We start from the raw sequence: 14492 nt of genomic DNA, 5'->3' as shown, positions 1-14492 counted from the left end.
ACAACTCCGTTATTGTTGGTTTTCAGGTATCAGATGCTGGGCGAGGTGAATTTCCGTGAATGTGAATCAGATGGATGGACCAATAATATTCCCATATGTGAAGGTAGATGTAAAACTGATTTACAAGTATATTAAAACATATACTTAAAATATTAGGATTTTTTGAAATGTCTTACATCAAATATTCATAAAGTCTATAATTAAATATTTCTTACTCAAATTATTTTTGTGGATTCTACTGTAGTACAGAGTGGATATCTAGTCCTTTTATTGCTACATTATTATGTGTTTCAATAACCAAATATAAATACAGGCTCATCTGATCTAATGGTTAATGTATTACAGATTAGAAAAATCTATTTTTTTTTCCTTTTGGATTCTAACCACTAGAAATAACACAAGTATCACATCAAAATGAAGCTGAGAATTTCAACTTTATTCATGAAGAGGCACTTGCCCAAATAACGACCCCAGTGCAGGGATCTCTGGTAGCGGCTGAAGTGGAGAACATGATTTAGCCACCTCCTCCCTCTTGCCTGGCAAGGGGAGTTTTCCTCTGGTCTTAGTTGTACTGAAAAGAGGCAGGAACTAAGGAAGACCTCTGTCCTTTCTTACTGATCCATAAAGCAAACAATGAGAATGAGAAAATGTACATCCTGTTCCCAAATTTTGAACTAGTAATTCCAGTCTCTAGTCATCATGAAAATAAGAGATCAATCAGAATTGTTTTTCAAAGTTCCATGGTGAGGAGTAAGGAGAGAGGGAGAAGAAGAGAGAAGGAAAGGGAGACAGAGAAAGAGAGAGAAAAACAAGGAGGAAGCGGAAGAGGGAAAAGGGGAGGGGGGAGGGGGAGGAGAAAAAACATGATGACTCAAAAATCCCGTTGTCTGAAAAAGAGAGTGGATTTTTCATCTGCGGAAATGAGGGGAAGGACATCAATGTTCTGAGGAACATCCACATTGGAATCACCTGGGGTGCTTCTTAGAAACTGAAGTTTTTGGTTAGTAAAGATGTATGGAATCAGTATCCCTGGGGTGATAGGGCAGCCATAGAATTTCCATTTAACAAGCATCCTGGGTGATCATTGTAAAATAAAGATTGAATATCATAAGCTAAGGGATACTGGAAAATATTAAGGAAAATCAAAAAAGTGCTCAAGTTATTTTGATATGGAAAAAGGAAAATTAAAAACTATTTATTTATTGAAATAAACATAATCAGAAAGTTTGCTTTTACACCTTTTAGGGATACAGTTTTACATTATTGTGGGACTTAAATGGAAATTTTGTATTTAATTATCCCAAACTTTATATTTCTCAATTATTTAAGAAACACTTGTTTGCTACTACAAAATATATAAACTGTCATTCAAAAATTCAAAGTAGTAATTTTCTTTGTTCACTCTCATAGAAAAGAATCAGAGATAAACTTACAGTTTTCTTTTGTTTGTTTTTTGGGGTTTTTTTTACTTAGTAGAATTTATTTCTGGCTAACAGGTATATCAAATACATCTTTAAAAAATTTAATTTTCTCCAATCTTGCTATTGGTTATATATATGTTATATTTCTATATACTCATTTTTCATAATAAAATTTTCCAATTCTGTTAAAAAAATTTATATTTATTTTTTCAGTTGTTAAGTGTTTACCAGTAACAGAACCAGAGAATGGGAAATTTTTCAGTGGTGCCCTGGACCCAGACCAAGTATATGTTTTTGGACAAGCAATACAGTTTGAATGTAATTCAGGCTACGTACTTGATGGACCTAAACAAATACATTGCTCAACAGATGGTATTTGGAGTGGAGAAAAACCGAAATGTGTAGGTAAGATACACTTACTGTTTGATTATTTGAATGAGTTTAGTTTTTTTCATGAAAATATGCCTTTCAAAACACTGTGCATCCTACAGAATCTGAGAAATACTAACTCACTAGCATTTATTCAGCACTTACTATTTCCCAGTAAGTGATCTAAGTTCTTTACACGTGTCATCTATTTTACCTTCCAAATGACTATGTGATTCATGTACTGTTTTCACCATTATTTTATAATTGAGGAATTCATGGTGCAAAGAAATTAAATCACATGTACAAAATTATCATGGCATATATGGTAGAGGTTAAGATTTAAACGTAGGTTATCTGACACTAAAGTCCATGCTCTTAACTATAATTAAATTGTAATTGACTCTTATGACTAACATAAAATCTTAAGCATTTCTGCTACAAGTTTAATATTAAAACTCCAGAATAGGTCGTTTTTTTATTTGAAAAACTATCATTATTTATTTCTATTGATGTGTCATGATAACATTGTGTTTTTGAATAACACTTCTAGGAAGTGCCCCTGTTTTATACTTGCACTGGGAGTTTAGCATAAATATTGCTGAACTGAATTGAATCCACTAAATAAATCTTTGTCTTTAAAAAAAAGTTCCATAGTTAGCTAGAAGTTAGCATTTCTTTAGTTTCAATACTACTGACCTGTGCCTGATGGCCAATATGATGATTCTGGCTTTTGTAATAATATATTTTGTTCAATTTATTTAAAAGTACCATACTTCGTTTGACCAGTATTTCTTTGGCAGAAATTTCTGCCATATTTGTTTTTTAACATTATCTAAAATCCCCAAATTATTTACACTTTCTTAGTCTAGTCTCTCCTACAGTGAGATGAAGAGAGAAGCGTCCCTCTTCCTAGGAAGTCTTTTTTACAAAACTAGTTCTTCAAGTTAATAACGGCAAACGTATTTATATTCAGTGTAGCAATTACTGTATACTCTAGAGGTTCATGGATGGGACTTATTTCTTGCAACTAAATTTCTGTGGTTAGTTAAACCTTTCTGGAATGACTGATGCAGAAAATAAGTCTTAAAGGAAGAATGAGAATCTTTCAGATGAAGCTGAGGAGGGCAAAAGCAAACCAGTCAAAAGTAGTTAGTGGAGAGGAAGGGACAATGGCCTTGAGGCCTCTTTGAGCATGAAGCTCCCCTATTCCCACTGTTCTCAGGGGCCTTAACTTAGAATGCAGGCAGGGAAGAAGTTAGTGATGGAGTGAAGATTGGCAGTCCAAGGTTCTGCGGGGCTACATACACCATGCTGAAGAATTAGGCTTTTATACAGACTAAATTGGGAATCAATGAAGCATTTTAAATGGAACAATAAAGTGACAAGAAGAAAAGATCATTAAGTTACAAACAGGAAAAAAAGATTAAGATGAAGGGAGAATAAGATCTGGGAAATTAATCACTGTTGCTGGAGTCCCAGAGAAAAATTTTGGAGTGACGATAGTGTGAAAGATGATGGCCAGCTCTTTATTTTTTTTTTTGGATGGAAAACTTGGATGGATAGCAAAACCACACAAGCTGATCAGTTGCTTTTTGGAGATGTAATAACAATGAGATATATTAATTTCTTTGACAAACTGTTTTGTCAATAATTACTCTATTATCAATAACTAAAAAAATATGTAATTTTTACAGGTCACTCAGTGAAAATACATATCACATTAAACCTATTTCATTTTTTCTTTGCGGTACACGGGCCTCTCACTGCTGTGGTCTCTCCCATTGCGGAGCACAGGCTCCGGATGCGCAGGCTCAGCAGCCATGGCCCACGGGCCCAGCCGCTCCGCGGCACGTGGGATCTTCCCAGACCGGGGCACGAACCCGTGTCCCCTGCATCGGCAGGCGGACTCTCAACCACTGCGCCACCAGGGAAGCCCTAAACCTATTTCTGTATTTAATTTTATATATACAGTTGATGAATGTTACTGGCCACTATTTATTTCAAGAGGACTAATTTGTCCCCAAACTAAATAAATTAGCAACATGATTTAAATCAGAATTTTTACTTACTTCAAAAATGAATGTTAAGAACAACCGATAAATTATTCACCAAGCATTCACGTCAAAACAGGACTTTTGTTTAGTTGTCTGATTTACCTAATGGAAACAAGAGTTGTATCTTTATATAATTATGTTTGGGACACAGTCCTTTAATATATAACAAACCTGTTGGAATTTAATCCCTTTTCTTTAGAAATTTCCTGCAAACAACCAACCATTTTAAATGGTTATCCTATATCTCAGAAGGAAATTTATAAGACAAATGAACGAGTTCAATATAAATGTGCAAGAGGTTTCGGATATGGGGAAAGAGGAGATGCCGTATGCACTGAATTTGGATGGACCCCAGTTCCTTCATGTAAAGGTAATGCTATGTTTCTCTTCTATATCTTTTGCTGTATATTTTTACCAGTTGTTTTAATTCATATACTCCTTCTGGTTAAGCAGTTTATTTTTTCTCACAATGGAGTGTTAATGTTTATAGGAATCAACTATTACAGAGACATAACATTTTATGTGTGCAAGGCCTGTTTTGAGATCAATTGGTGTGATTCTCTCACTCTGAAGATACACATAAACAGGACCAGAAAAGTTCAATAGCTCATTCAGTCTTTGGTCTATGGTCACAAAGCAAATCTAGAGCAGAGCCAGGACTGTAACAGGTTTTCCAATCCCCAGGTATATATACCTCTCAAATAATTAGAGTCCTCTCATAAAGCCCAACATTTCACTTTAAAAAGTAAATTCTATTAATACCAGATGAGGTAATCCTCCATGGATAATGGAATTAAGTAGAAGAAACTGGAGATTTCATTAAGCACAGGCTTCATATGAATCAACTGTGGTGATGGCGCTGAAAACAGCTCCTCTTTCAGGCTTCGTAAGGGAAGGATGTTACCCAGACTCAAAGAGTTCATTTCAACTGTGCTCTTTGCCCACCGGAAATTATGTCTGCTTTTTTGTTTTCTGCTTAGCCTACCTCATTTAGAAAGGGATAGTTTCAACTATCATGGCTTAGAAGAGAAAAATATATCAATAAATAGTTGAGGAATGTAAGAAGTCATAAGAAGAGCAGGCAGATACAGCTATAGCATGGTAATAACAGTGTTGAGTTACTTGCAAACACTTGTGAAAAGGAAGGAGTTAGCTTTTGATGAGGGCTGCTTCACCGAGTAAAACAAGTAACAGTATCGTCACACATGACATCCGAGACAAGTGACTTTCTAAGAGGGTGACTTTTACAGGTATTGCCACACTGTGATCTTCACCTCTTAAGAGCCCTCTGAACTTTAAATCATGCTATTCGTAATAACATATATAAACCTTGCTTTGGTGATCCTCTTTTACAAAAACTACAGATAGCTTTTGAGCTGATTTTATTCTTAAAAAAATTTAGTTGAGCCCACAAGCAGCTCCTTGGAAAATACATCCTCCTGAATGACCTTCACTTTCAAGCATTGTTAAGAAAATATTTAGAAAGAAGTTAATGAACACAAGACAGCGATAACTGTTACCGAACCAAAACTTGGGTCTGCTCCCCTGCACACAGTAGAGCTAATCTACTGACACCAGGCTGTGGTGAAGGGAAGTGCAGCATTTATTGTAAGGCACCCAGCAAGGGGTCCAGGGCAGCTAGTGCTCAAAAAGCCCAGCCTCCCCGATGGGTTTCAGCAAAGCATTTTTAAAGGCCGGGTGAGGGAGAGGTGTCTCAGGGTATGTGATCAGCTCCTGCTGATCAATCAGGAGAATTGCTGATCATAACCAATCAGTTATCTGATTGGTTGATGGTGAGGTAACAGGGCAGTGTCACAGGGGTTAACATCATCAGTCCTCAGGCTCCAGGCATGGGGACTACATGCTCATGGTCATCAAGTAGTTAACATCTTCCATTTGGTGGGGTTTTCAAATGTGGAAAACAACTCAGGAAATGTGCATCAGATACTATTATCTAGGAAGTTCAGAGAGGAACTACAGCAGATGATATGGGGGAGGGGTCTGTCCCAGGAAGGCCCCACAGGGTCCTGCTCGGTTACACAACCATATGAGATCTCTGTGAGGCTGATGCTGTGTGGAGTCCAGCTGTTTATCTCCATGGCATTCGTGGCTCCTGAGCAAAGAAGGTGGATGCACAAGTTCTCTGGTGTCAAACTCTGCCATATATGCTACTTCCAGAGCCCCTCTTCTATCCATCCAATCACCAAAATAGAGCTTATAAACCACTTATTTTATATCAGGACTCTTGTCCTGTATTGAGGATAAACATTAGAATAAAGTTTCAATGAATTCCAGGTTTCGATGAATTCAAAGTAAAGCTTCAGGAATTCAATTTTACTTGGACATAGGACTCAGGATAACATGATGTAGAAGTTATTGAATTATTCCTTTTTCTTGGTCACTTACCTACCTACTTAAAACTCCTCCTTAGAACAGATCCGTTTTAGTAGTGGGAAATCTCTTTTTTTCCCCACAGTGTTACTACAATTTCTAGGCTTACTTCTCTTAAAACTAGACTCCTTTACACACACACATTAAAGAATCCACATTTATAAGACATTTTCCTTTTAAAAGTTCATTTTCCCAGTCACAAGTCATAACCTAAAAATTCAAGACTGTATGCTTTAAGGTCCTGCTTTCTTTAGCGAGAGAGATACCAGGATTAGGATTGGTACTCTCTCTTTTACAAGATAATTTGCTAAAGATCAATAAAAGTAAAGAGTGGTTCACCCCAAATTAGATAAGCATGCTCTGTCTCTTAAAGATGCTTCATTTTATTAAAATGCAGTTTACATGAACTAGATATAGAGAAGTCTTTTATTAAAAGAAACTCCACTCTCTTACCTCAGCTAATGACACAAATACCTCTCCCTATTTTCATGGTACATTGGAAGGATCTACCTGCTGATAATGATAAATTCCAGATCTACATATCTTATTTTGTAGAACTCTACAAGAAATTTGGAATTAAGTCATAAAAGTAAATTTAAATAAAATAGTCTAGGATAAAACACTTAAATTGTCTTCTATCTGGTCTATGATTTGTACGTGTCAGGGGTTTTATTTGAGGGTGATTTGTCCAAACTTTGGTCTCTGTATCCAATAAGGGATAGTCTCTGACAACAAGTCACTCACAGGAATAAATAAAAGTACCAAGACCTGTTAAATAAAAGCCACCTTTGATGCAAATCTCTCTGTTCCCTGTACAGACTGGATTTTTTACGATTCACAACAGAGTGTTAACCTTGAATTAATTATTCTTATTTCAAGTGCTTAATGGTTGCTTCTAAAAGTAGAAAAAATTTGGCCTTACATATTCAGACAGTCTCAAATATTATTATTATTATTATTTTAATAGAAGCACCTACCTAGGCTAACTTCTCTTAAACATTGCCCTGGCAATGTTTTGATAACATTATTTATTTTAATGGAGATCATGATTATTTTAATGGAGATCCCTAGAAGTTCTTATACTCTTAATTAATTTAACAAAATCTCCCAATATTATTTAGTAGGTATCTTAGTGAAACACGTTTATTTATGTATTGTGACTTTTGAGTTCAAACTTTGGTACTAAGTTCAGCTGTAGCATGAAGTAAAAACTAAGACATGGGGCTTCCCTGGTGGCACAGTGGTTGAGAGTCTGCCTGCCCATGCAGGGGACACGGGTTCGTGCCCCGGTCCGGGAGGATCCCACATGCCGCGGAGCGGCTGGGCCCGTGAGCCATGACCACTGAGCCTGCGCGTCCGGAGCCTGTGCTCCGCAACAGGAGAGGTCACAACAGTGAGAGGCCCACGTACCGCAAAAAAAAGAAAACAAACAAAACTAAGACATGTAAACTGGACTTCACTGCGTATATGAAAATATGATAGATATAGCAGAATGAAGTGAAAGAGAAAAAACAGAAAAGAATAAATGAACACATTCAAGGTTCATTTGAAGTTAGTGTTAATTAGTGAAGATCTGTTTCACATAAAACTTGTGTTTAGGTGATCACATGTAATTTCTATTATTTCTAATATAATTGTTGCTAATAAATATATTATCATGTTAGCAACAGAGGCATACTGAAGCTTATCTGGCAGAATGGAATATAAATTTAAGACCAATTAGGAGACTACTGTACTACCTCTAAGAGCTGACCATACACAGTGGAGGTGTCTTATGAAAGGGAGGAGATATATAAGCAATAATACCAACTTTATAGAATATGGTGTTTGACTGAATTTTGAAGTGATGTGGAGGAAGGAATATAGGGGTAAATTTCCAGGCTTCTGTCATGAGGTTCTTGTGTCACAAATTCCAATGTTATATACAGGAAGAAAAGCATATACTGAAAGAAGGATGATGATTTAGTTTGATATATGATAAGCTGAGTATGCTTTTGAGTTTTACATATGGACCTGTCCAATGTGAGCTGCAACTGGATATATAGACTGAAGAATTTATTAGCATAACAGGTAAGCTTTTTGTCATGGACAAGTCTTGAATTACACAGAGAATATGATGAGGAAAACAACAAAATCAAGGACAAATACTCATGTAGATCCAAGTACAAGGCATCTCTCTTCATTCATACAACACTTACAGGGTCTTCAGGGAAGATGTTTCTGGCGTGGTGATAAGCATCGCTATGAAGATTTAGAGGAGAATTGTTCAAGACACAAGGAGCAGAAAGTGCAAATGATAGGCATAAGCTTGGCATGTGTGAAAACCAGACCGAAGGCTAGTGTGGTGGTAGCACAGAAAATAAGTAGGAAAGTGGTAGGGGATGCGATTGGAAAAGTAGGCTGGGCCTAAGAATTAAGTGGAGTGGTGGAAGAAGAGGAGTAACTATAAGTAAACTAAACAAAATTAAATCGTGTTGTTCAGACAAAGGTAAGGAGAAGTAGGACATACAAAGGTAATGCACTGGGGAACTTCAAGAAGTTGGTGATCAGCAGTGTCAAATATTACAGAGTTTAGCTAATAATATACACCAGACACTGTAATATGTGGAATACAAAGATTTTTGAATTTGGAAATTGGAGGATATTGGTGACTTCTGTCAGAGCAATGTCAGCACAATGGTGGTGTGAGAAGCCAGATGGAAACAGGTTGAAGAATAAATGGGAGGAGGAATAGAATACCTTAGTGTAGTGTAAGTGTCTGCGACATTAAACTTTTGATTGCCAAGGCATACTTTTTTTTTTTTTTTTTTTTTTTTTGCGGTACGCGGGCCTCTCACTATTGTGGCCTCTCCTGTTGGGAGCACAGGCTCCGGACGCACAGGCTCAGCGGCCATGGCTCACGGGCCCAGCTGCTCCGCGGCATGTGGGATCTGCCTGGACCGGGGCACGAACCCGTGTCCCCTGCATCGGCAGGCGGACTCTCAACCACTGCGCCACCAGGGAAGCCCTCTATGTTCTTCCTTTAATCACTGCAGCTGTGGGGAAGAGAACACAAAAATTCACACAATGACTGTTACAGTCACAATGACTGTTCCTCCCTAAAGGAAAACATATTACTTCCATATTCATTTCGTTGTCCTATGCAAGCCATGTGTTTATGTCTACTTCAAAGGGGCAGGGGTATACTAGCCAACCAAGCGTCTGGAGGGAGGAGACTCAGAATATTTGTAAATAGTACTTGTGAGAATGACAGAAGCTGAGGAACTTGCAGAAAGTAGAAAGAATAGCTGAAGTGATATACCAAGAATCCATTGCCAGGTATGGAATATCATGAAGCATGTGTTGGCTTTGGAGAAAGAGGATTCAAGAATCCAGGGGGCACAGATACATTAGATGAGAAATACAATGGAGGGAAATATGAGTGATACAGCAGGAAGGGTATGAGGCTGTGCTCATTTTAATGACATTTTGTGCTGTACTAAGAACAAATAACATCCACTTTTATATTTTTATATGCTTGATTATTCTTAATGGATAGTTATTTCTATATTGTACACATATCTTTTTTCTTTTCAGAAATAACATGTGATCCTCCTTATATTCCAAATGGTATTTACACACCTCAATTAGCCAAATACAGAGGTGAATATAAAATCACTTATGAGTGTAAAAGTGGCTTTGCTCCTGCGATCCAGGGAAATGTTGCAACATGCACCAGCCAGGGCTGGTCACCTGCTCCAAGATGTTCCTGTAAGTTTCACTCACATCTTGACCTACTTCTTAATTCTGAAGTTTCTATCTCTTAAACACACAAAAATGGGGACAGAATAAATCCAAGTATTTGCCCTACTTTGTTTGCAAAGTAGAGGTTTTAGAGGCATTCTTCGCTTTTCAAAGTAGACAGTTCTAAGGAGGAATAAAAACATTTTTGTAAACTAAAAACTCTTTAAATTTTTTGCTACTCAAAGTTAAATATATGTCTGTGTGTATGAATATATAATTCTCGAATATAATTCTAATATCTGAACTAAAACATTGAGTAAGACTTACATCACCTAACACCTAGTATATTAGTTATCTAGTGCTGTGTAAAAATATTCTCCCAAAACATATGGGCTTAAAACAACACACCTTTATATTCTTAGAGCTCCTATGGGTCAGGAATTAGGAAGTGGCTTAGTTGGCTAGCTCTGAATCACACTTCTTGGGTTGCAGTCGGGGTGCTGGCCTGGGCTGCAAGTCACCTGATGGCTCATTTGCTTCCTAGGCTCTCTCACCTGGCTTTGGGCGGGAAGCCTCAATACCTTACCACATGGGCATCTCCACAGATTGCTTGAGAGGAAGCTATCTTTCCCCAGAGCTAGTGATCCCGGAGAGAGCAGGAAGTTTCCATACCATTTATGACCTGGTCACACACTGTCACCGTCACTTCAGCCATATGTATTCTTTAGAAGTGAGTCACTAAGTCCAGCACATTCAAGTGTGGGGAATTAGGCTCTAATTTTGGGAGGGAGGAATGTACAAGACATTGTGGAATTTTCTAAAACTATCACATTTAGAAAAATGTCACTCAACTGAACAGAGTATTTTATTTCTAGGGATGCTTCCTTTACCTTTTTTCAAGAGTTTTCTGTCTCTACAATCATATTCTTTTTCTTTATACATCACAGTTTATTGTAAAGATGCACTACAGTTAAACTCGATCTTGCATGAAAGAAAAATGTAATGATACAAATAATAGATCAGTGACCTCAATATTAATTCCAGGCATAAGTCCAAAATGATTTTTCAAAGTATGAGTCCCTTAAAAAGGAAGCTATTATCAGTATGAAACAGATTTCAATGTGCATAAGAAATATAAGAGAAATATTTAATCATGTTAAAGTTTGGTTTATGAATATGGCAGATGAGCCTGACTGTACCTCAACAAGTTTATCCCACAAGGGAACTTCCGAAGTTCTTGCGGACAAGATGGGGAAATTGACCAATTAGATGGTTTATCAGATATTCATAATTTCATTAAATAAGCCTATCTGATTATCAGATTCAGGACTGTGTTCTCAGGCCTGCTCCATTCCTCTAGTTTAATGGTGTAGAGGAGATGCAGTACAAGTTCACCGCTGGAATGATACAGGGGTGCTGAAAGAGAATCTGCATTAGGACAGATTCATCACTCAGAAAGACTCCCATGTGTGAGGTTGGATCTAATAACATGAAATTTAACAGTGATAACTGTAAGATCCTGGGTTTGGGCCATAGGAGTCAGCTGCACAAGTACAGAAAGACTAGAAACACTTTAAAAAATTAAAAGTGAATATTAAATATTAAATTAAATTAATATTAAAATGAATATTTTAATCAGTTTTGAGATCAGTCTGAGCCAACACTGTGATGGCACAGCCAAAGCTGCTCATGAGACCAGAGCTCGTGTTGGTAGAAGTGTGAGAGGGTAGTGAGGCTGTTGTAAGTCCTGCCAATGTTAGTGCTGATCTGAGCACAGTGGAATAGTACACGTGCTTCAGGAAATGATCTGGTTAGAGAGATACAAACACATTCACATGTGACCGAATGAAAGACAAGAATAGGAACAGGGCTCGGGCCAGTGATAGTATAATACTTACTTTCAATTATGCCCTCTGTGTGTACCTTTTGGAAACGAATCTCAATGGATTATTTAACTGTATTCCTATTGTATGAAGAAACATAATGAAGTGGATAAACATACTAGTTCTGAAATCAGATCATCAGGATTCAAATCTCTGCTCTACAATTTAATGGCAAAGTTAATTGAGTTCTTTAAGATTTGGTTCTTGCAAATACAAAGACCCAAGCTTGCCCAATGTAGAATTATTGTTAAATATACATATCTTGACATAACATGATGGAATTTGTAAAATCCATGGATGAGGGGAAAATCTTCTGAATCTCCAAAAAGTAGTGTGAAAAAAACTAGTCTGTTACTTAAAAAGAATGAGAGTAAATAAGCATTTCAATCTTAAAAGAGTGGGAAGCTTCACAAAAGTGGGGGAAATCTATCAATGATGAGAGATACAGACTATAGGACAAGAATCTATACCAAGAGAAGGTATTATTCACAAGTCTTTGTAAAGAAAGACATTAGGATATGCAAAGATTCAAAGTTTTTAATTCACATAGCAAGTCTGTAAAAACAGCTTGAGAGATTTCTGTAATCATACAAAAAAGAAAACGGATCATTGATCTTAAGGAAGATATAAATGGTAATGAATATTGTGTGTGCATGTTGTACATTTCTTTAATGTGTTGCATATGTGTTCTTTTAATATCATATTTCATGATGTAAAATAAATACTAGTGTAGTATTAAAAGTATTAGATTATCTCCAAACCATCCAATAAAAAGGGTAAATTTTTCTGAAAAATATTATATATAAAACTGTTATAAACAACATAACACTTAAGAATACATGTGAAAATCACTCAATATATAAGAATAACAATAAATGTAATTATATTATACCTCATTTAAAATATTTATAAGAAACAGTGAAAAAACATCATTCTCCAATTAAAATTAGAAATAAGCATTCAAGTGTTTCCCTTAATCGTAACCATTTGGATATTAAGAATTATTCATTCATTGTTCATTTCTCTGATTAGATAAAGAAGGGAAAATATGCCTTAATGTCTAGTTTGAGAGTTAAGTAAGAATGTTTTTTTTCTGTGTAATGTGATCAATGGATCAATGGATCAACTGTTGTGCTTCTCTACACTTATCACACATTTCCAATAAATAGAAAAGTAAACTAATGAGTGTTAATCTAAAAACAAAAACTGTTTTCCTACATTGACTTGGTCTGAGAATAAAAGCCAGGATCCTGATTTTTGATGAGAATGAAAGAGAAAGAAAAAGAAGACAGATGAGCTGCATGATAAAATTTGTACTTTCATCTCTCGATTAAGATGCTAATTTAGTCAACCAAGGCTAGGACTTATGTACTTAAGGATAATTAAATCAATAGCTCTGTATAGTTTTCTACCAAGAGAGCTCACATATAAATTTTATGTAATATGACCCACAAGACATAACTTGATCTTCATTAGCAAGGACCTCCTTACATACCTCAGTCATCTGAGTTTTCTATAACTTTTCTTTTCCTAGAAACTCTAATGCAATGAGGGTAATTAAGCTAATAGGAATATAATTCATAGATGAAACATCTGATCTCTAATTTGATTGCTTACTAAGGTAAAACATTATTCATACCGTTTTTTTTTTATTCCAAGTTAAACCTTGCGATTTTCCAGTAATAAAACATGGAAGCATTTATGAACATAGGGGATACTTTCCAGTAAGGTTAGGTCATTGGATCCGCTTTGACTGTGATCAGTATTTTGTGCCACAAGATCGCCGGCCTTACCTTACATGCACACGAAATGGATGGTCTCCAGAAGTACCGTGCCTCAGTAAGTAAACCTCTTAATTTTATGTGTATAAATCTTCCAAAGAGTGGAGAAACAATAGTACATAAGTGAGTACAATTAAGTCTTACACGACAAAAATAAGGCCAAGGGTCAAGTTCTGTGAGCAAAAAGACCCAAATAAGCCTTCTTTTTATGAGGAGCTCTCCATGGAAATCACATGAGAAATATAGAGACTTTATAAGAATATCTGCATCATTTACACATATTGTAATTATAAAAACTAAAGATAAATAACATGGTATATTGATTTTTTTTTCTTTTTTAGCAAACACTTGGTAGTAGCTTTCATTTTCATTAAGTTATTTGTTCTTTTTGAATACTAATGCATTGTCAGGTAAATACCATAAAGTTAATTTTTAATGTGCTATTTTACCAAATATATGTTATTTTTTTTCTTTTCTCTTGTCTTTATGATCCTTAGGACAATGTATTTTCAATTACTTGCCCAATGGACATTACCCATATTACGAAGAAAAAGTGTTACAAGGTAAAACTGTGAGAGTTCGCTGCTATGATGGCTACAGTCTTCAGAATAACCAGAACACAATGACCTGTACAGAGAATGGCTGGTCTCCTCCTCCCAGATGCATCCGTGTCAGTGAGTAAACTGGTCCAAGATCCCAGTATATTTATAATTTTCTAAGACTCCGCTATATTATCCACTGCAAAGTGTTTTTATCAACTTTTTCTTGTTTTGCCAAAGGACTTATTTAGTTTTATTTTTTACAAGTGTGTGTGAGTGTATGTACAGACTTCTTGATAAGTATATAACAAAATAAATGTGCCTATTGATA

At 36.1% G+C, this 14492-nt stretch overlaps 1 protein-coding gene across 2 annotated transcripts in view; it reads left to right on the top strand.

The window, feature by feature from the left end:
* Positions 1-14492, top strand: part of CFH (complement factor H) — a 125209-nt gene that overhangs the window by 44762 nt on the left and 65955 nt on the right. For both annotated transcript variants that reach the window (XM_060294655.2, XM_030884113.3), the window contains exons 7-12: positions 27-103; positions 1635-1826; positions 4044-4214; positions 9812-9985; positions 13501-13680; positions 14120-14296. In XM_060294655.2, coding sequence (XP_060150638.1) covers positions 27-103; positions 1635-1826; positions 4044-4214; positions 9812-9985; positions 13501-13680; positions 14120-14296 — 971 coding nt within the window. The remainder of the gene's footprint in view (positions 1-26; positions 104-1634; positions 1827-4043; positions 4215-9811; positions 9986-13500; positions 13681-14119; positions 14297-14492) is intronic.

This window comes from Globicephala melas, chromosome 1, assembly GCF_963455315.2.
Source record: "Globicephala melas chromosome 1, mGloMel1.2, whole genome shotgun sequence".
Taxonomy (NCBI): Eukaryota; Metazoa; Chordata; class Mammalia; order Artiodactyla; family Delphinidae; genus Globicephala; species Globicephala melas.
Note: the sequence above shows the minus strand (reverse complement) of the source record. Positions and strands in the feature narration are given on the sequence as shown.